This window comes from Mchenga conophoros, linkage group LG1 (genome assembly GCF_057382185.1).
Source record: "Mchenga conophoros isolate Kocher_MC1m ecotype Shallow Benthic linkage group LG1, M_conophoros_male_GT1.1, whole genome shotgun sequence".
Taxonomy (NCBI): Eukaryota; Metazoa; Chordata; class Actinopteri; order Cichliformes; family Cichlidae; genus Mchenga; species Mchenga conophoros.
This window is the reverse complement of record NC_140526.1, coordinates 23,257,904-23,278,569: the sequence shown is the minus strand read 5'-3', so window position 1 is coordinate 23,278,569 and position 20,666 is coordinate 23,257,904. Positions and strand designations below refer to the sequence as shown.

Genomic DNA, 20,666 nt, shown 5'->3' with positions numbered 1-20,666 from the left:
TTCAGACCAAAGCTGGCCTTAGATCTCATGGGGACTGAAGAAGTCAGAGAGCCAGGAAGAGTTCAGAGCATCACTCTGAAGATCTCACGATTAAAAAAAAGTTCAGTTTATCAGAGGGTTAATTATTTGCTTTGAATGGACGGCTCTGAGGTGGCTTGTGAGTTTCGAGCTTCAGAGAAAAACGAGAGCATCAAAAATCCAAACTGATTTGCATTTTAATTCAAAATGATTTGGTTAATCTGAGGGAAGATTGCGCAGTTCACCGGCAACAGATGAGTAATGGAGAGAGCTGAACTGTGCAACTACTTTCTTTTCACCTCATGGGCTACTTCTTAGCATTATTACCATAACTAAACAGCTCCAAGCTTCTATTATAATGGGTAAATATCAGTTGAAGCAGCACGCTCTTTAATGCAATGGAGCATAAAGGTAGCTAGAAAACCAGAGTATTGATTAATAATATATCAAGCTGAAGCCTATAGGAGGGAAATTTAGCATCAGTCCTGCACATATAGTCTTCCACCAGGAAAAGAAATAAATATTGGTTTGTTTGTTTGTTTGTTTGTTTTTAGCCAGACATTAGAGGCTTTATAACCAGCAAAGGAATTGAAGTTGTTCATTTTAATGGTTTTATTCATGCTCACAACTCTCGTTTGTTTCATCTGCACTTACGCACTCAATCATACTTAAAGTTTCAAGTTTTTGGTGTTTTTTTTTAAGTCTATTTTTATTTAATTCTTGACACTCACAAGATAGTGCCGCCGCAGTTTTTCCATCTACAGTTCATATATATATATGTGTGTGTGTGTGTGTGTGTGTGTGTACTTGTGAAGTGTGGGAAGCATTTCAATCAAGCCATGCATTGAAAATAAACCCCATCTTTGAGTTAATGCAGTATTTAGAGTCACACTTAACACGCACATAATGACAGAGTGAGAAGAGAACGCAGGTAACTACTGATAAAACTGCTTTAGTCAACCTTACTTTTCCTTTAATGTCATATTTAACTTGAATCTCTAAGACTATATCACAGATCGTAGTTTTTCAACAAGGCCTTTTGTAAGTAATTCTAATCTAGTTGATTAAGTTTAGTTAAGTATAATGTCTGGACTTGGACTACACCCATTATTATTGTGCTATCATGTGATATGATATCAGTAACTTTGTATCCTCACTTTGCTTGTGGTGTGTCCTGAGCTTACTTAGCTCTGTCAGTGGCGCTTGTGTCTGCTAGCTCTGATCTGTCTGTGAGTCACTGGGTGTCATCTTCACTCTACTATTGCAGCAATAAATCTTAGTGCCAGCCCGCCATACTTATCTGTCAATAGTAAGCAAGCCAAAGCATGAGTTGCACTTAGCTGACGGTCGTCTCTAGTCTTACCCGCTAATCCCCTGCGCTAGTGCCTGTTTTCTGGGCATGAAAAGAGCATAAAATTGTGTGAATGTGTGTCTGTCTCCTCGTCAAGGCACGAAGAGCCAAGCCTGAAGACCCTGATGCCCGCAAACGTGTTTCTGTGGCTAGGCCACTGGTTTTGCCACTAATTTGTACAGCTGTGATTTCCTCTCCCTCTGCACACCCCTGGATGCTCGGCATTCACAGATGACCTTAACCTAAAGCACACAGAGCGCAAAATCCGGCTCTCCCCTCCTTCTGTTGTCCTCCTTCTGCCTGTGCATTATTGGATCTATCTGTCTTATAATCTGCTGCTGTGGTGAAAATTATTTTCCCTGACCTTTCTCATACTGTTGTTTGTAACCTTCTACCGAGCCAGTGCTCAGAATGGCATTAAACAATCACTCTAGCAGCACACTATATTTATAGGGAAAGCCAGAGCCCAGCAACCTCCGATTGTTTTAGCTAATGGAAGAAACTCTGATTGCTTGAACACAAAATCATTAAAGTTGTTTAATCCACTCCAGATCAATGAGCCCGTATACACACTGAACACTAAAATGTTATTATCCTGTCTGCTCCGAGGCTTGATAACATTGATTAATGTCTTTTTTGCCAGCTTTGAAAGAGGAGAATAAAAAGCCTCCAATATACTTTCAGTTTACACAAATAATGTAGAGCTGAGTGGAAAACATCCTGGGTGTGTGGCTGCTGCCTTTTTCTTTTTCTTTTAAATCTGCCGACTGATTCTGTTTGAAAGCGGGATATTATTTGGATCAAACGAGATGGAGCTCTGTGGCCGGCATCATTTTAAAGAGCAGCAGCTCAGGCAGCAGGATCTGACAGCTAAGGGTTAATTATTCCTCCAATACCACCCCCTTGTTTTTCACAAGTGGTACCACTGATGTCTCTTCTGGTCTCATGGTCATTTCACTTACCGTGCTTGTTGAGTGTAAGGGGGAGGGGGGGGGGAGTAAGGAAGGGACACAGAACATAGGGAGAGCTGCTTCTTTACATTATGCTCCATATGTGATCTTCGTGGAGTGTGTCAGTGAATTCCCTGCCTTTTCCTCAGGGGAAGTGGTTCTCTTCTGGAATTTGAAATGATGAAGCCAGAGGTTCTGTGTTTTGACCCCTGTGCTTTGCCCCCCTCTGCTGCCCTCCCCTAGCCCGTCCCACCAGATTCCAAGGCCTGGGGCAGAAACTGGTAATGCTCAGTCCATCAGCAGCTGAAACGTGATACCAAGAGAGCTCGCTAAGCTCCTCTTTTATAGTACCAAGCCAAGTCAGGCTGTTTACATCCTTCATTTATTATTCTCCCGGCAACCTCTTTTACCCTCAGAGACTGCAGACACTGAAAATCTGATCTGCACTAACCACATTAGATTTGTGAGCGCGGTTAAGAAAAACTGCATAATTTTGTGCTGACGGATGAAAATGAAAGTGCGAATGAGCTGTGACAGTGTTACAGCCACAGGTTAAACGGTACAGTCACTAGAAGACTACAAGTGCTTTTCTTTAGTACAAGAATACACTCGCTTGGGGTGCGTTCACTCCACAGACGGTGAATCCTCTTGGGACTGTAGCCCGGAGGTGGCTCAGCCAAGGCGTTTTACCCATATGGAAAAGATATATATAAATAAAAGTTTGTATCTGTCTTGTGTGAAACTTGTATGAAAAGCATACAAGAGTGAAAACAGATATCCCCTGTTTCAAGATCCCTTGAAAAATTATATAAATGAAACTTGTATGTTTTGGACACTTACTAAAACAATATATGAAAGTAATGAGAAAGTGGCCACTTTCATGAGTAAATCATATAAGTTTTTAATATTTCTTTTCCATAGGGGTATTCATCAGGTGTGAGGCCTGGTGAGCAGCTATAAGGACATTAGGAACATGGTTACTGTTTGCTTCAGAGGTTAATGTGGAAATTATCAGCTTTGATGCAGTGGTTGGCATCCATTGTGACCCCGGGTAGTAAGGGTTGTTGAAAAGGATGGATGGCATTGAAAAAGGCTAAAAAAGCTTCACTAACTTGACAGAGAAAAATAAATGTAAATTAAAAGGAAGATATTTTGTGACGCACATAAGATAATAAATGTATGATTTCACAAGGAGTTTTCATAAGGATTATGTATTATAGGTATTGGGTCCATTCATCTCTCCACCTTACATAGAATGCTGCAGTAAGGCCCCGAAGGACTATCGCGGAGGTCACATAACACATATTTTACAACTATTACACTCACTGTGTAGATTTTTTTTTAATGTTAGGAATTCAGCTTTTACTCATTACTATTAAAGCTGACTCATCTGAGCTTTATATGCACCTGTGTTTAATGTTAGGTCAAAGCAAAGCTGTGAAGAATCTTTAAACTGACAGTTACTCCAAACTCTGCAGCGCTCTTCCTGCTAACATTTAAATGGAGAGCACTGAATTGGTGATAAAAATGAAAATGAGATTGTAGTTTAGTAAAGCAGAAACAGTAAAAATGTGTGAATGAAATAGACTTAAAGGAAGTGAGAGCATAACATGGGTAACGCAAGTTACTCAACTCGAGGTCGTGTGGTTTCCAGTAATCATACACAGCCAACGCCACCACATTTTGCACGCACACTCAATAGTTCAATCTGGAGCTGTAATGGAACTTGATTGCAAGGTCTGTGGTTCAGTCCCTGGCTTGGGCAAGATGAACCCTGAGTTGGCCCGGTGCATCTGTGTGACCAGGTGAATAGGTATAGAAACAAACGGTTTGTGATTAGTTGAAGGAAATTTGTTGTAAAAAGCCTTTTGAGTCCTGAGTTACAGTAGAAAAGCGCTATATAAATATATAAACATTAGTCCATTTTACCATTTATTTTTGTGTTAAAATGTATGTGTTTGTGTTTCCTCAGGTGTGATGTGCGAGGCAGAGCTGTCCTTCACCTTGGAGCCCAGTGACATTATTGCTGTGCAGGAGCAGCCTCTCATGCTCCACTGCCAGGTGGATGGCATCCCCCCGATTACGACACAGTGGAGGCGTAATGGCCTACTTTTAACTCAGGACCAGCATCATACCACCTTCATCAATGGCTCGCTGCTGATTGCACACTTCCAGAAGACCAAATCTGACGGCTCCTCTGATGAGGGCGACTACGAGTGCATCGCCCAGAATTCCTTTGGGTTGGTGGTGAGCCGTAAGGCACGCATTCAGGCAGCCAGTAAGTCTTTCTTTTGGTCATCAGCATAAATAAATGGTAGTAGCAGCGAGCAGTCCCCAGTAACTACTGAATTTTGGGGGGTAGTTTCTGGAAGTGAAATTTTTCAGCCAGGGAGGATTTTTCTTCCCATAAGGAAAAGATATATATAAATCTTATAAAGTTTGTATCTGTCTTGTGTGAAACTTGTATGAAAAGCATATAAGAGTGAAAACAGATATAAGACCCCTTGAAAAATTATATAATGAAACTTGTATGTTTTGGATACTTACTAAAACAATATATGAAAGTAATGAGAAAGTGGCCACTTTCATGAGTAAATCATATATAAGTTTTTACTATTTCTTTTCCATAGGGGTTGGTTTAAATGCGTCGCACTTATTTGAATACACCGGTGCTCCCTTGCAGTATATTAAAGTGCACGGTGAAATAAACAGCAAAAGTTGACGACATATATGAATTACACTAAGAATTTTTTTTTTTGGACTTAAAAAAAAAAGAGTCCAGCTGATGGTCGTGTAGAGGAAGTCTCCTTCACTCTGGAATTAGCTGACCATGATTATGATTGACATCTCTGTTGATTTTATTGCTCTTTTGTTGTCATTATGAGATACTGGCTTCATCATCCTACATTATCCTATATCAGGATACCAATATATCAGTTTGTCTCGAACTGATTGTTTTAACTGAATGGAAGTCAATGCAGTTACAACACAAGCAGAATCACAAGCACTAACTTGTGATTTTGAGTTATGATCATTTTTCTATAAATAAAATGTAAACATTGTAATGGAAGCTTACCTCAGGTATTTTGGTTTAGTCTCTGTATTGCTGCTGTGCATGCTCAAGTAAATGCTCTTAATATATCCCCAGCTGCTTGAATAATTTAATCTACGCCTTTGAGTGTAATGAACTTTCTGATGCTCATCTGCAGTGCTGCTTAGAAATAGAAGCCTTTTGAATTTAGCATTAACAAGCGCTCATACTGAGAGTCTCCAAGCTGCTTTGTAAGAGTGCAATAAGCTCGAAGAAACCCAGCAACCCACTCAGTGGTAGAGGCATCAAGGTGCATTTTCTCAAGCATGACGACCAGACCCTTTGTTTGAAGTCCCTCTAGTTCAACCCCGTTTTCCCTGCGTTGTTGCCATGGTTAATTGGTACTGCATTTTTAATCTTGTCACCGTTTCGCATGTCTCCACTTACTTTAAGTCAAAGGCATCCAGGATCCACACTCCTCCTGCAGTTTTAGTGATACTGTACTGCTCCACATTGTGCCGAGTTAAGTCTTTTTCGAAGGCTCTGTTATGTATATTCTCAAACACAGAGATGGACAAAGGCTCACAGAAGCCTGTTGATTCCTGTGGTTATATGTAGACAGGGTACTGCTGTGCTGTTGTGCCCAATACAGCTTTTAACCCAGTGGGATAGGGAGGTTAGCATGGACGTCTCACTGGCCAGAGGGAAAAGTCACTGCAGCTCAGTGGCTGGCGTTGTCAAGCACATGCAACCTTTCACAGCCTCCCTAAAAGGTCTTTCTTTTCAAAGGTCATATTGAATCCTCTGTTGCGGCACATTTTTGATTCTGCATGAGGGAAAAGTCAACAGTAGTGCCCCTTCATTTCACAAAATGAATCAGGGGTAGGAAAACTTGGTGGAAAAACCCCCCCACATTAATTTGTGGAGCCTGACTGATGTACGGTTTTTAACAATGCCCACACCGATATTTAGAGATTTGAAAAATACAATATATCATCGAATATTTTTTTCTCTCACACATGCAGTGTGTAACTAGATCTAAATCCTTGCTGATCTAATATAACAACACAATTTAAAAATAATCATGTTTAAATGTGACAAAAAGTCGTGGATTGCTCGTTTATACTCTACCCAACTCTGCTCAGATCAGCTGGTTGTTGTCTTTGTGTCATTTCAAGGACATGTGTTGCTAGCAGAAAAGTTGCTGGCAACACTTATACAGTGGTTGAAGGTTGTTTCCCCCATTTTTGCTTTTCTTTGTATTTATTGACAATTAGAAATGCAGATTCCGCAGATATAACGGCAAATAGCTAACACATACCGGGAAATAGGCGATATATTGACTCAAGCTGATATATGAGTCAGGCTCTACTCATTTAGAGATTCAGTTTGAATCCCAGTTAGACTAACACATGGTCCTGGAGGGATAATAAGGTTTTGTGACCTAAAATACACTATTCTCAAATATAGTTAATTTGCATTTTTATGTAAAGCTGTTAAATATTTCAGTATGTATAGCATTAGCTACATGGTTATTATTCTCTGGGTCGATTCCATTAGCAATATTTTTTGATGGACGAGAGAAACATTGATATATACATATATATATATATCAATGTTTCTCTAGTGTGGAATTGTGATCCAGTGAAAGCATCTATTCCACTCTCCAACCATGCAACACTCTGCATTACTAATCTGCCTTGAATATATCTGAAATCCTTTCTGATGATTCCAAACCATATCATAATCACACTTAATTTTAAGGGCGCAACAACGTCAAGCTACGCCTTTCTAATTGTTATTTAACTGTAAAGCAAATTAATCTTTCTTTAGTTCAATGGTTCATTAGGGTTTTAGCATGAACAATTAAGAATTATGCAAGTGTGAAGCAGTCCTCTCGCTCCCTCTGCTTCTGGAAAATTCGATGAATGAAAACAGATTTAATGAGTGAACAGTGAATAAATTTAACCAGGAGCAAACCTCAAAGCAAATCTTGAGTGAACATGGTAGCTCAAGTTCAAAATCTTTCACGGTTGATTTATCCTGTTTTGACTTGGCTTTGTTCTCCCTCTGACCTTTTCCGGGTTTACCCTTGATTGGTATTGATTAGGTAGGGACTAGTGAATTACTGAAAGTCACATTCTGACCTCTGAGCTTTGACCCTCTGAGCTGTGTTGACCAGTTTGTTGACAAAGCGTTGAATGAGACAAGGCTTTGTTCTTGTCGTCAGTCTTCCTCCTTAATAGAGTTTCGATGAAAAGCCATCACTAAAAGCAAGAACTTGTAGTCTTAAAATGAAATAAACTCTTTTATCTGTCATGTCTTTGATACTTTTAGTACATATGTCATAAAATACTATAGTTTCATTTAATTGTTATCTTTCATTCTCTTCATTGTTGTAATTGAGATCTTGTTTTTTCCCAATCTTGAAACAGGAAACACGACGTGGCTTTCATGCCTGTATTATTTCTGTTGCAGTATGTGTCTGAAATACTATACATTTGCTGTAAAGAGTGAAATAGTATTCCTTATTACTAAACCTAATTTCTGGCACTCCTCCAACTCCATGTTTCTGAGGTCACCTGTTCAGCCCAGATGTGTGCTCGTGGCACTCATCACCAGGTATTAGGTAAATAACATAAAACCTTGTTCTATTTCATCTTGTCTTGGCCTGCCAGAGTTATGCAGTGGGCATGGATTAAATAGGACAAAGTGTTTTCAACATTTTTACAAAGACAAATGGAACAAAATAAGGAAATGCTCTCCTTAACAGGGCCAGTGACTCGTGTTTGTTTCTTTTCCTGTTCAGTGTTTGTTAATGTTGCCTCTGTCTTTGTGTTTTAGTGGTAATTTGCTGGGTTATAGTCCCTCTCACAACAGAGAGTGACTTGCACCACTGTGATGCAATACGTGGTGCGATTACTGAAGCCTCTTTATAGCCCTCCCAGTGGATGAATCCTCCATCTTATTGCACACTACCACCCTCCATAAATTTTACTTTTTATTTGCTTGACAACTGTTTGTGTGAGCTCACAGTCGGGAGCTGGTGCAGGACTGACTCCCTGTTGCCCCTCTAAATCGACAGTCGGTCCAGGAAACACTTGGAATTTTTTCCCTCCCAAATTTTATCTCTTTGATAGTCCATTTCTCTCTCTTTCCTCACTTTCTCTCAGACCTCCTCATTAGCTTAGGCTCCGGAAGCTTTTCATCATTTGGATGAATGACAAGCCCGGTACAGTGGACCCAGCCAGGGCTCCCACCCCTCCCCCACAAGCACACCCTCGTCACCAGGCAACACACCACAAAAGCCCTCTGTTACAAAATAGCTTTTAGGATCAATTGAAATGACTTGCTTTTGTCTGTTTGTCTGGAATTATTTGTAAAGAGCTGAAGCTTTGGTAGGAAATATGTGTTCACCCTGTTCGACTCTTATATAGAGACTGCAGTTGACCTCAGGGACTGTTTGAAGAGATCTAAAAAGCCAGCAGTGTGCACGCAATAAGCTTGTTCACTGTGAATATGAGTCGGGAATGAAGTAATAAGTAGTAAAATAGCATCATATGTGCACGTGACTATGTTATTATTTTACAAATCGCTTCAGTATGCATAATATCCACCTTGTTTAGTCCGAAAACCACCATTGAACTACTGTTATATGGCAGGCCTCTCAACAAGACTGTAATGAAAAAAACAAGAAACCGAGAAGGGGGGGGGGGTTAAAGGACATGACAGAGGAAGCCTGTAAAAGTGCCTCAGTTTATACCCACGCCACTCATTCATGTGACTTTAACTCCTCTCTGGATGCAAATGTAAAGAAACATGTTTTCATCAGTCTACATGTGGGAGAAGCTGCAAAATTGCAGTTCGCCACTCCTCAGAGCTTTGTGGACAGATTGCCACAAGCGGCCACTCAGATTCAGACAGCAGCGAGGAAGAGTGATTTATGTGGAGCTGATGGTAGGTTTCATGAGCGTGTTTGTACTTGTGCGTGCACGTGTAGCTCTTGATCACGCTCCGACCTTCCTGTCCCCACCCCTTTCAATGAGCTCCTGCCTGGGTGACCGCTGAAGCTCCATCCTTACATCCTGTTAGCTCCCTTTGTCTGCAGGCCAAACCCTGCCTTCGATCAACCCCCTCCCTGTTCCACCTCCCTTGCTCCTCCTAGCCTTACCGTGAAGCAAGTGATCTTTTTGTCATATTGATCAGCAAAACATAGCTTTAATATTTTAACATAAAGCCTCTTGGCGGGCTCCTATGTCTCTTGCCAAATGAGAATGAGTTTAATATAAATATTTTCACTTCCATCCATCCATCCATTCGCTTCCGCTTATCCTTTTCAGGGTCGCGGGGGGCGCTGGAGCCTATCCCAGCTGTCATAGGGCGAAAGGCGGGGTACACCCTGGACAGGTCGCCAGTCTGTCGCAGGGCTAACACACAGGGACAGACAACCATTCACACTCACATTCACTCGCACATTCACACCTAGTGACAATTTGGATTAATCAATTAACCTATCCCCACAAGCTGCATGTCTTTGGACGGTGGGAGGAAGCCGGAGTACCCGGAGAGAACCCACGCAAACACGGGGAGAACATGCAAACTCCACACAGAAAGACCCCGGCCTGATGGTGGAATTGAACTCAGGACCTTCTTGCTGTGCGGCAACAGTGCTAACCACCGTGCCACCGTGCTGCCCCTTTTCAAGGCACCCAAAGCACCCAGCATATTTTCACTTACAGAACAGTAATCCATCTGTATCCCTTTGAAAACATTGCAGACTTGTTGTTGTTGCCCCCTTTCGTGTGGGCAGGTACATAGGCTGATGTTAACTTGAGAGTGCTCCCTCCTGCTGTGTGGTCAGCACTCCTCCATCTGTCTGCCAGCATAGCTCAGATGAACTGATGGAGAAAGAATTTTTTTTTTTTTTTGCTCATAACGAGCAAGCTAAACTAATGAGAGCTCTGACCTCGGTTGTGTAATTGCACCAGAAACCGATTATTACTCTGCACCTGCTGACTCAATCTGCAGCTCTCATTGCTTGATTATGAATGCTCAGTTCTGGCTCATTAAAAAATCGGAAACAACAAAGCGGTTTTATTACAGCACGCTATTTTTCTGATTTGAGAGCAGGTTCATTTTCTGAAAGGCAACGACGATGGTCGTCTGACTATCTGTAACACGCTCCACTTCAAGTAAAGATGCTGTTTGCTGTCAGCAAGCTAAGTGAACAGCAATACTAAAAACCTCCCGTGGGTAGTTATGCTGACAAACGCTGAAACTTGTCCAGCAGTCCTGTGGGGAAGGAGCGGAGTGAATCTCTATTACGTCTGAAGATGGCACGTCACTCACCTAAAAGCGGTGGAAAATCGCCAAGGGATTCCATGCTGCTCATGGCATGCCTTATCATCTTCATTTACTCATTATTAAAAAAAAACTTGGAATTTCTATCCATTTAACAATTTCTGAACCAACAAAATTAAGAGTGCAATGTTTGCCACTGTGCTCAAGTCCTAAGCTGTGCTCAGACGATTTCAGCCATGTACAGAGCACAGACATGCATGGAGAGCTCTAAATATCCACTGTTAGCTGCTCCATCCCATATGGAAAAAAAATAGTAAAAACATATATGATTTACTCATGAAAGTGGCCACTTTCTCATTACTTTCATATATTTTTTTAGTAAGTATCCAAAACATACAAGTTTCATTATATAATTTTTCAAGGGATCTTATATGTGTTTTCACTCTTGTATGCTTTTCATACAAGTTTCATACAAGACAGATAAAAACTTTATAAGATTTATATATATCTTTTCCATATGGGATAATGTGAAGGATGAGCTGGATTCAGCATCCTTAAGCTTTAAAAATAACTGCCTGCATAAACAGCATCACTTGGCAAGTGAAGCCCACGAACAAGGAAAAGGATGCAGAAAGGTGTCGATGCCGCTCAGAGACTAAATGTGTTTAACTTAGTCCTCTAGAGGCACTTCAGTTATGACATGGATTTAATCGCATCACTGTTATTTTTATGGGATCCCTCTTGAAAATGCAAATAAATCTGCGCCAGAAACCTAAGAAAAAAACGTACGCACATTGTACACACACACACACACACACGCGCGTGCACCATATGTAACAAATTGATAAAACAGATATCTACGCATACACAAACTTTGCTTCTTTTTGTCAGTGCGCCAACTCTCTAAGCAGCTGCTCTCAGCAGCTGTGTACGCTGTAGCTCATTCAGATTTCATTGTTCTACATATTTCATAGTTCTTTGTGTCTCTGGAAAACACAGACTGGAATAACATAATTTAGAAAGTAAATGCCTCAAAGAAACAGCTCATCGCTGGGTAGATTCTAGACATTATTCGATGTAGATTATTCGATGTGCCTTGAATTTGACAGTGTGGTAAACAAACAAGTGAAAAGGAAGAAACAAAAGGTTAGCTCTAGTCTCAAATTCAAGTTCAACCTGTCTATGACTGTCAGTGGACGTGTACGCGATTCTGTTTTACGTACATATGGTGCTACCTTTGCTTGTGTGTCTTGATTAAAGTGGCACTCTGTTAATGAAGTCTGCGGCCGTCTCTGGACCACCCCAGCTATTCTCAAACAAACAAATGAATAGGGGGCCTAAAATTCCTTCTGTCTGCTTTTAAGGCTCATGGGAGGAATTCCTGAGTAATAGAGGTGAGAGGTGAAAGAAGAGAGAGCAGAGGCCGGGCCAAAGGTTGGAAGAGGCGGACTAGTCTCCAAATGTGGAATTTTGCTTTGGCCCCACATCATTAAGATTTTATATTATGGTTTGAACCACGTAGGTTTTTGGCTGCAGGAAGTCATTTTTATCAATCGCGTCCTCCCAGGGATAGAAAGATAAGGATGTGTGAGCTTGTTTTGAGCGCGTGTTATGTTGTTCCTGTGATTCCAGGCTTGACGAAGGGCTTGGTTAGCTCTCGCTCCTGCCCCGTCACCGCGCTTCACTACACTTAACAGAGCCTTTATGGCCAGAATGTGCAGTTAAAAGTCTTTACAGGGGTCTGCACCATCCACCAATAAAAACACATAAGGCCCCTCTTTTTGTCTCCTTCTTGGCATGCATTCTGTTTTTGCATCTGTGAAAATGTGTAATAAGGACAAAGACAGGCGGGAGGTGGAGCCAGTTGTGGATATTATTATCGCCCTCTCAGTTTTTCACAAAACACACACACACACACACACACACACACACACACACACACACACACACACACACATGCACACACAGGGGGGCCCTCAGTCCAGTTTTGCATTTTGTTTAAGCAGGGATCAGGAAATCTTTCTGCCAACAAGCAGAAGAGTCTGAGACAAAGGCCTGTCAGTGATGGGCAGGCAGCAGCTCTCCTTTGGGCCTCTGCCATCTCTTTCCCACTATCTCGGCTCTGTTTGTGTTTGTGTGTGTTGGGGTACCTCTCGGAGCAGACCAGCAGCTATTGTCATTTATGAAATGCAGGGGCAGTGGAGTGGCTGGGAACAGGCAGAGGCTGTGGAGATGTTCAGCCTCTGTTGGCTCTGCTTTGTGACGGTGGCCCTGACCGTTTGTTCTCCTGACCAACACAGCTAGCTGTGGCTGAGGCCCCCTTTTGTCACTCCTGACTCTGGGTGGGTGTGTTTCCCCATGCTCCCTCCTGCCTCTTTCTTCCCCCTCTGTTTCGGCATTGACGTAGAAATAAAAGGGTCAGAGGTCATAAGGGGCTGGACGATGAGAGGGGGTCCTTATCTGGGAAACGGTGACCTTTTTGTGTGCACTAGGGCAGAATGCCCCTCCCCTTTTTTCTTTTAAATTCTACTCCCATCACGTTTCGCCTCTTCCAACACTCGGTCTTATTCCCCAGTGGGGACCCATCCCCCTAGTATGATTGCCCCGGGGCAATGGCAGTGACCTTGGATTTGGCTGTGAAATAAAATGACCCAACCCTGCCACTGCACCAGAGAACTAAGCCCGCCCTTTCCCAAATAAGCGATGCAGCAGCCTGTCTTTTTTTCTGTAAATATCAGTAAAGATATTTATTTGTGCCTGTCACATTTTCAGTGTTGCTTTTGAGCTTGCTGATATTTACACGTTTCAAACAATACTGGCTGGAGGACTGATTGATCGATTACAGTTTTTCTCAAATGCTAAAACACATGTCACAAACGTTACCACCAGGTCCCCCAATGTCCAAACACAACACCCTTCTCTAAAGCTACATAAACACAACCACACCTTCCCACTGCAAAACTCAAACTCCCACACCAAGAGAGCAGCTCGAAGCTGTCAAAACTGTAAACACTATACACAGCATTACACACCACAGCAAAACAATTGAAAACACAATGCTCAATTTGTGAGAAGGTTCTTTGTTTCATAACTGCCAATGCATATTTTAGAAACTATACAGTAACGGATCGTCGTAGATCTCTGCAGAGGATTAGGCATTTAGATTTGTGAGTTTCATATGAGTAGTATAAATCTATAGAAAATCCTGCATGTACGTACACTACTGTAACACAACTCAATGCAAAAACAGAATCTATTGCACACAACAGTAATCTTGAAAACATGAACAGGGTGTGAAGTTTTTTTATTTACGTTATTCACACCACACACACACCACAATCACTGTGCGGCATCATGTCGCTGAGCTGTTGCTCGCATCTCGTCCGTAATGATGGTGCGAGGTTGTCTTGCTCTCCCTCCTGGACCTTCTCCTCTCCCATGTTGGCCTTCTCCTCTTCCTCGTTGGTCTCTCCTCTTCCTCCTCTCATTTGAACTCCTCTTCCTCATTGGCCTGCTCCTCTTCTTCCAGGGCCAGCTCTTCTCCCTCCTCTGCATCAAATTCCTCTTCCCCTGACTCTGCCTTCATCCATTGTGTTTGTTTGGAACCTTCAGCATACTGTGCACTCTGAACTTGCTTTTACATGTGGGTACAGCATTAGCAACAAGTGTCTTCAATTTTGAGTCATTGTGTGTAGTGAATGACGCCAGGTGTGTTCCCTGTGTTCAAAGATTGGTGACTGTGGCAAGCATTTTGCATCACATGGGTTTTCATTTGAGAATATGAGCAGAGTTGTTTTGCAACATGTGTTTTAGCAAGGAAAAATGTGTTTAGATTTATGAGTACAGAGGGTTGTGTTTTGTGACTTGTGTCTTCATGTGACATGTGTTTATGGTACTGGAATATGGTGGCTACATTTAGTAAATGTGTTTAGACTACTGGTCATTTGGGTTACAGGATTGGCTTTTGTGTTTTAACATTTGAGAAAAACTGTAATTTATTGATTCAGTAAGAGGGAAGATGCATGGCAGTGTTTTACACTGCTCATGCGACGATAATGACTGAGTTGTGCATTAGAGCTATTTTTGCCCTAAAGTGACAGGATTGAGTGACTACACACTACAGCTTTTAAGTCATGACCTCAAAGTAAACATGTCAACTTTATATTGTTGTGTAGTCTAAGAAAAAGGGAATTCCATTCTTAGACATATAAAAAAAATGAGCGCCCTTGCTACTGTAACGTCTAAATGGAACAGATAAGTTGTTTTTGAATTACATGTTGCTGCACAGCCTGCAACCCTGCTTCCATAGATACTGAATTTAATGCTAACCTTTGCTGTAGTTAGATACTTTTGTTATCATGACATCACAAAACTGTGACATAATCGTAAAACATGTTAAAGCTGTCTAATTTCCTTTATATCTGTTTTCAAAAGAGAAAAGAAGTTTATGAGTGTCACAGGAAGTCTGTTGAAATGCTTAAACTTAATTTAACTAAGTTTAATTATCCTTCCTTTCATAGTTTATATAGGCCAGTTTCATATAAAATGAATACTGTAGGGTTCAGCGTACACTCTTCTTCAGCTGACTTTGAGAACTTTTGGCTCTGGGTTCAGACTTCCTGGCCAGCTGGGGCCTTTGTGTGTGCCTACGTGGGTTTTTTTCAGAGTGCTCCATCCAAACACATGCATGTTAAGTTAATTGCTGATTTTAAATTGGCGGCGGAGTAGATGTGAAGTGTGTGCCTTTCTGTGTTGGCCTGTGACAGACTCGCAGCCTGTCCTGGGTCAGCTATTGTCTCCAGCCTCTTACAACTGTGGTTGCAACTCACAGCCTGTGAAGCCATTTGTGCCATTTCTGAGCAGTGCAAATAAATAAATAAATAAAAATAAAATCTAGATAATTAAACTGATTTAAAAAAAATAAAGTGTGTATATTTTCAATAAGTAAACTGGGGTAAGATAAGTTGGGCTGACCAAATTCTTTTGTAACTTTTTCTTTTTTTGCCGTGTTGAAATCCTTTAGCTTCCATGTGAGCATCCATGCATTGTTGTTGCATTTACAGTCAGTCTGAAACGAGGAGTTGTTATAACAGCATAAACTCACTGAGGTCCATAATCTTTACTTTCTTCCCTCTATAACTACACGTATTTGAAGCGTTTGGGGGTAAAAGCCTGTCAGGCTCCACAGTGTGTGCAGAGTTGGTCGTCAGGGATAAAACGAATTCCACAGGAACCAATTAGAAGCGGCTACTGCTGGCATAGGATGAAAGATTTCTGAGATGGCCAGTTTCCTGCTGGCAACCTGTTTGCAGTGTCTATAGTTCTGTTAGCTTTGTTCTGTATGACTTTGGGGAAATCTAATAATTGAAAAATGCGCAGTTTCATTACAATTTTGCATTATAAATTATGAGTTCTGCTGTTTAGAGTGATTTCTCGTCAGTATACATTAGATACAGAGCAGTCGAGGTTATAGTAGAACATTTTCTTCCGCTGTTGTGAACTGATAGTCCACAGGTTTTGGACACTGGGTTGTATGAAATAAAGCATTTGAGAATGCCAACACATTATACAAGTGCGGATGATGCTCAGAGACTTATAAAATCTTTGAGCATTTTAAATGATTTAAAACGGGGGGAGGAATGAAGAAAATATTCCTAAGGCCACAGCAAAACAAGCCGCGTGAAAATCCAAGCAGGGAATAGGTGAGACAGATGAAAGTGGAGCGCAGCAGGAAGTGAAATAGGTGGAGCATGTGGCGGTGGTCTCGAGTGATCCCTCGGCCTCTCCGGCTCTGAAGGCTGGACCTTGAACCAGGAAGGAACATTCCATTCCGATGCTGTGCCGGGACCTCTGACCCCCACAGCTTTGTTTTCAGGGCTGATTTCGACAGTCACCAGGGGTACAAGGCAACATCGGGCTCACTTAGCTCAAAGAAGCACGTCTCTGCCGTTTGAACATGCCGGAAAACTGCTCCCCCGACCCCGGGCTCGTAATTCATCTCTGTAACTCGCACATTACCTTCGCTTGCGATCAATTAAATGATCTGACAAGGATATGTGCGCAGGATTGCGGTCAGAGACTGCACATACAATACGTTGACCTGCCGCTTTCCCTTAACATGAAGGTGTGTTTCACTCTGAAAGCATCAATGGAACATTTAATTTCCAATCCTCAAGTGACGGAGCTGAGAGTGTCGGATCCTTTGCAAGAGCTGTTTTATAAAATTCGTCTTTCAGTGAGCGCTGCGAGGCGAGATGTGTTTATTTTGTAAACTTATAAAGAATTTGTATCATCCGTCTGAATGCAGTCTTTAATCATTTTTATGAATGTATCTCAGATTTTTTTTTTCTTTGCAGAAGTGGTTTCATGTCATGTGTTAGTAAGTCATAAGGCAGACCATTTCATTGCCACAGCTTGAAAAGATGAAACATGACACTAGCGGTGTAATGGCCCTCTCCATTTTCCAGCATGGGCATTATTTGTGAGAGGTAAGACAGCTTTAGAGGGTTAGGCGGCTGATGGCGATTTGGACGCGTCGGTGATATGTGCTTATGTCTGACAGCTTATAGTTGTGCCCCTCCTATCCACTGCAAGGAACAGATGAGATGAGAGCATGACTGTCAACAGAGTCCATGTTACAGGTTGCTTATGCGTTCTTTGTCAGTGGACATAAATTATACGAATACTGAAACACTCGTGTTTTTGAGAGGGATTTCCTCAGACAGGACTCTTGATTAAAGACGCGTTTTACAGCATGTCACAAAATTTCACCTTAAAGAAGTGATCTCAGTGGAAAAGAAATATCAACTGAGTATTCTTAGTGCTATTAAATTAATCAATCGGTGGCTTTCCATATTCCCGGGTGAAGATTAATCGACCATAAATATAATCTGTAATTGCAGCCCAGAGGCGTGCTCCTGACAGGAGACTATATAGGGAAGTTACTAAAATTATCCCTCTCGGCTGCTCGAAAACACAATTAATCATTGTGATCTTGCGTTAATCCTCACTGATTGACAGGAATTTGATTTACAGTAATCACTGTAAAGATAAGGCCTTCATTTAATTTCATTGTTCACTGGACCTCAGAAACAAAATATTTCTCTCAATTTATGTAAATCCAAAGCTGCTCTTTGTTTATTCGGGCCCCGCATGTAGTGTCGCGTTATCAGATGGAGCAAATTGTCGCTGAATGTAGTGTCTGCACAGGCTTTGTTTGCACCCGCTATAGGTAGCGGCAGAGACAAAGGGCTTTCATTTCTCACCCACCGTCTTGTAACACTAAGTGGTCGTGACAGGCTCTGCACTTGCCTTTCCTCCCTGTCTCTGCTCCTCTTCTTCCTCTGTGGTAATTTTTTTCTCATGATTTCACGTGAGCTAAGCTCCATGCGGTGGGCGTGGCAGGGGGAGACACACATGTGCGTACAAAGGGGGCTATGGTGGGGGGGAGGTTACTGACTGCATATTATCATGGATTCATCGGGCTCAGGGTGGAGGCGAGCATTGGGGGCTGGGTTCCCTGAATGAGCAAGGGGCAGTAATATCCCTGGTGACCGCAGTCAGCTGGCAGCATGAATGGAGGAAAGAAGGGAGGGTTAAAAAGATAGTCAAAAGAGAGGAATGGGAGGCAGGCTTTGAGTTTCCAGGCATCTCACCGAGAGGATGTGTTGGTGTCAGTGACTCAGTATTGGAAAACGAGGTGATGGCAGTTTTCCATACATTAGCAGCACCTGCTGTTACCTAAGATGCTCCTTAGGCTTTAAAAGCTGCTGTGACATTATTCCCTATTGCTTCTCTTCCTGTTACGCAATATTTTCCAGTCTTCAGCGCATACATTTTTTTCATCTCTTTCAGTGCACATGGATATGTGTGTGCGTATTGCTGTGAGAAGTTAAGAACAGCACAAACCAATTGCTAGAAATATCTTCCACCAATCTTGTCGCCGTGATTGATGTCACAGCATCTCTTCTTGGAGTAATTGAGCTGATATTTACAGCATTCAGGGTCTGATCTTTTTTCTCTCACTGTCTTTTCATCCTCCATTTAGCTCAGCATCAGGCAAAGCCCAAAAAGAAGCAGGCGGTTTACCCAACCAGCACTGTTATGTTTTCTTTTCTCTCATGTCGTTCTCATCAGTGTATCCCCCCCCCCCCCCCCCCCCATCAATGCATCTCTCTTTGCCACGCACTTGATGGCAATGTGTTGCCCAGGATTGTGATTAATGGCCACAATTCAGCCTGATAAATTCTCCTGAGTGGGTGCCAGTTGGCTTATGCAGAGAAGAAACTCATTACTGCTGTCAGCTGAGCTGACGGCATAGAGACGGGTGTGAGCAATTGTACATGTGCTCGTGTGCGTGTCCGTGCAAGGGAGGGAGAGAAACTAATTTCTGTGCATGTTACTGAGTCTCTTCACCTTTTTTCATATAGAAGCCATCATGCGTGAATAAGTGTGTCCACGTGTTTTAAGCTGAGGGTAAAAGTGACAGCGTGTCCCAGGGCTGGTGTCTAAGTAACATGGATCATTTCTGAGAAATGAACGAGCCTAACTCACCGCACACAACCACCACAGCTTCAGGTCTTTAATGGACAATCTCGTGCACACCACTGCTTCATCAAACAACCATTCTACTTTATAATATCTTAGATATACTTGGCATATATATGTATTCTTATTTTTATAATCTGCCATTCATAAAAACAGTCTCTAATCGCTACTAAGATGCACAAAACAGGTGATTTAAATATTACGTCTTTGTGTCCTCTGTTAAAGTAATTTCTTGTTAAATAATGGACAAAAAATCTTTTTAAAAACTATAATTACCTCTCTATTCTTATTGATGAGGATGTGATGGTGAGAGAGTGAAGCAAGAATGAAGATAAAAAAAGGAAGAAAGATGTCTAAAATGAGAGTAAGTCTGCACAGTACGGATAAGCAAATGCATGTGTCTTTTCCCTGTGAGATAGCTATCTACATTCACTGACACCACAAAGGGGGGAAAATGAAGACTTGAGGACGTACAGACAGACCGCATGGATGAAAATTAACTGCATGTGTGGCTTTGCTGTATAGTTCAGGACACTGAGTCATGATTGGAAACAATATAAAGTTATTCTGTTTGTTTGGTGCCTGCAAAATATACATAGTGTCAGTATATTGCTCTAGATTCTTTTTCTAGTTTTCTGTCAAACATTTTTTTAAATCAAATTATTTGCTTTAAACACCAAATACATGAATATTTGAAAGTGACAATGGCAGGTATGGACTTGCAGAGATTTAAAAGATGCAAAGATATCAGCTTGTTGGACAGCTAACTAAGAGTACATGGTTGGAGTTGGTTCACTGAGGGGTTTCACTCTGTCTAGCATCACTATGATATCGTTCATTGTTGGAATACTCTGATGTGCTACATAAAGCAAATATATTTTAATGTCAATGAGAAGAAAATGCTGAAATCAGCTTCTTTTAAGTATATTTACATGTTATTTCCATATAACATAATTATGATGTTATCTAAATTCTCCATTAATGCAGACAGTCACGAGAGACCTTGTTCACAGATCTGTTTAACAATTAAAATTTTGTATTTTTGAGAAGTTACATTGAAATCCTGGAAACCCATCCATTATCGTCTCTGGGCACCGCTTCTCGTGTAACCAGTCGATATCAGGGCAAAGAGTTACAGTTCTGTGAGTCAGCCATTATTTATGAATGCAGATAGAGTAAGGAAAAAAAAGCCAATAAAAGATGAATTATTTCAGTAGATGTATCTTTTTTTTTGCTGTCTACAGTGGCTGTTTACCTGCTTTCAGGCAAAGCCCGCTCATACACTGAATGGAAAGCAGCCACATAAATCTTGTTTATAGTAAATTATAATTCAGTCTTGGGAAATTTATGGGTCTTAATGCTGAATCTAGAAAAGCATTAGTGCTTATATTTGCTGTTGACGCCGTTATTGTTTTGTATAGCTTCAAGAAGCGATCGATCCTAACAAGAATCCATATTTTGCTGATTT

The 20,666-nt window shown here is 41.5% G+C and overlaps 1 protein-coding gene across 1 annotated transcript in view; it reads left to right on the top strand.

Moving 5' to 3' along the window:
* igdcc3 (immunoglobulin superfamily, DCC subclass, member 3) overlaps nt 1–20,666 on the top strand; it is a 70,843-nt gene that overhangs the window by 1,413 nt on the left and 48,764 nt on the right. The window contains exon 2 of the mRNA XM_085270582.1: nt 4,292–4,597. Within this exon, the coding sequence (XP_085126708.1) occupies nt 4,292–4,597 (306 nt within the window). The remainder of the gene's footprint in view (nt 1–4,291; nt 4,598–20,666) is intronic.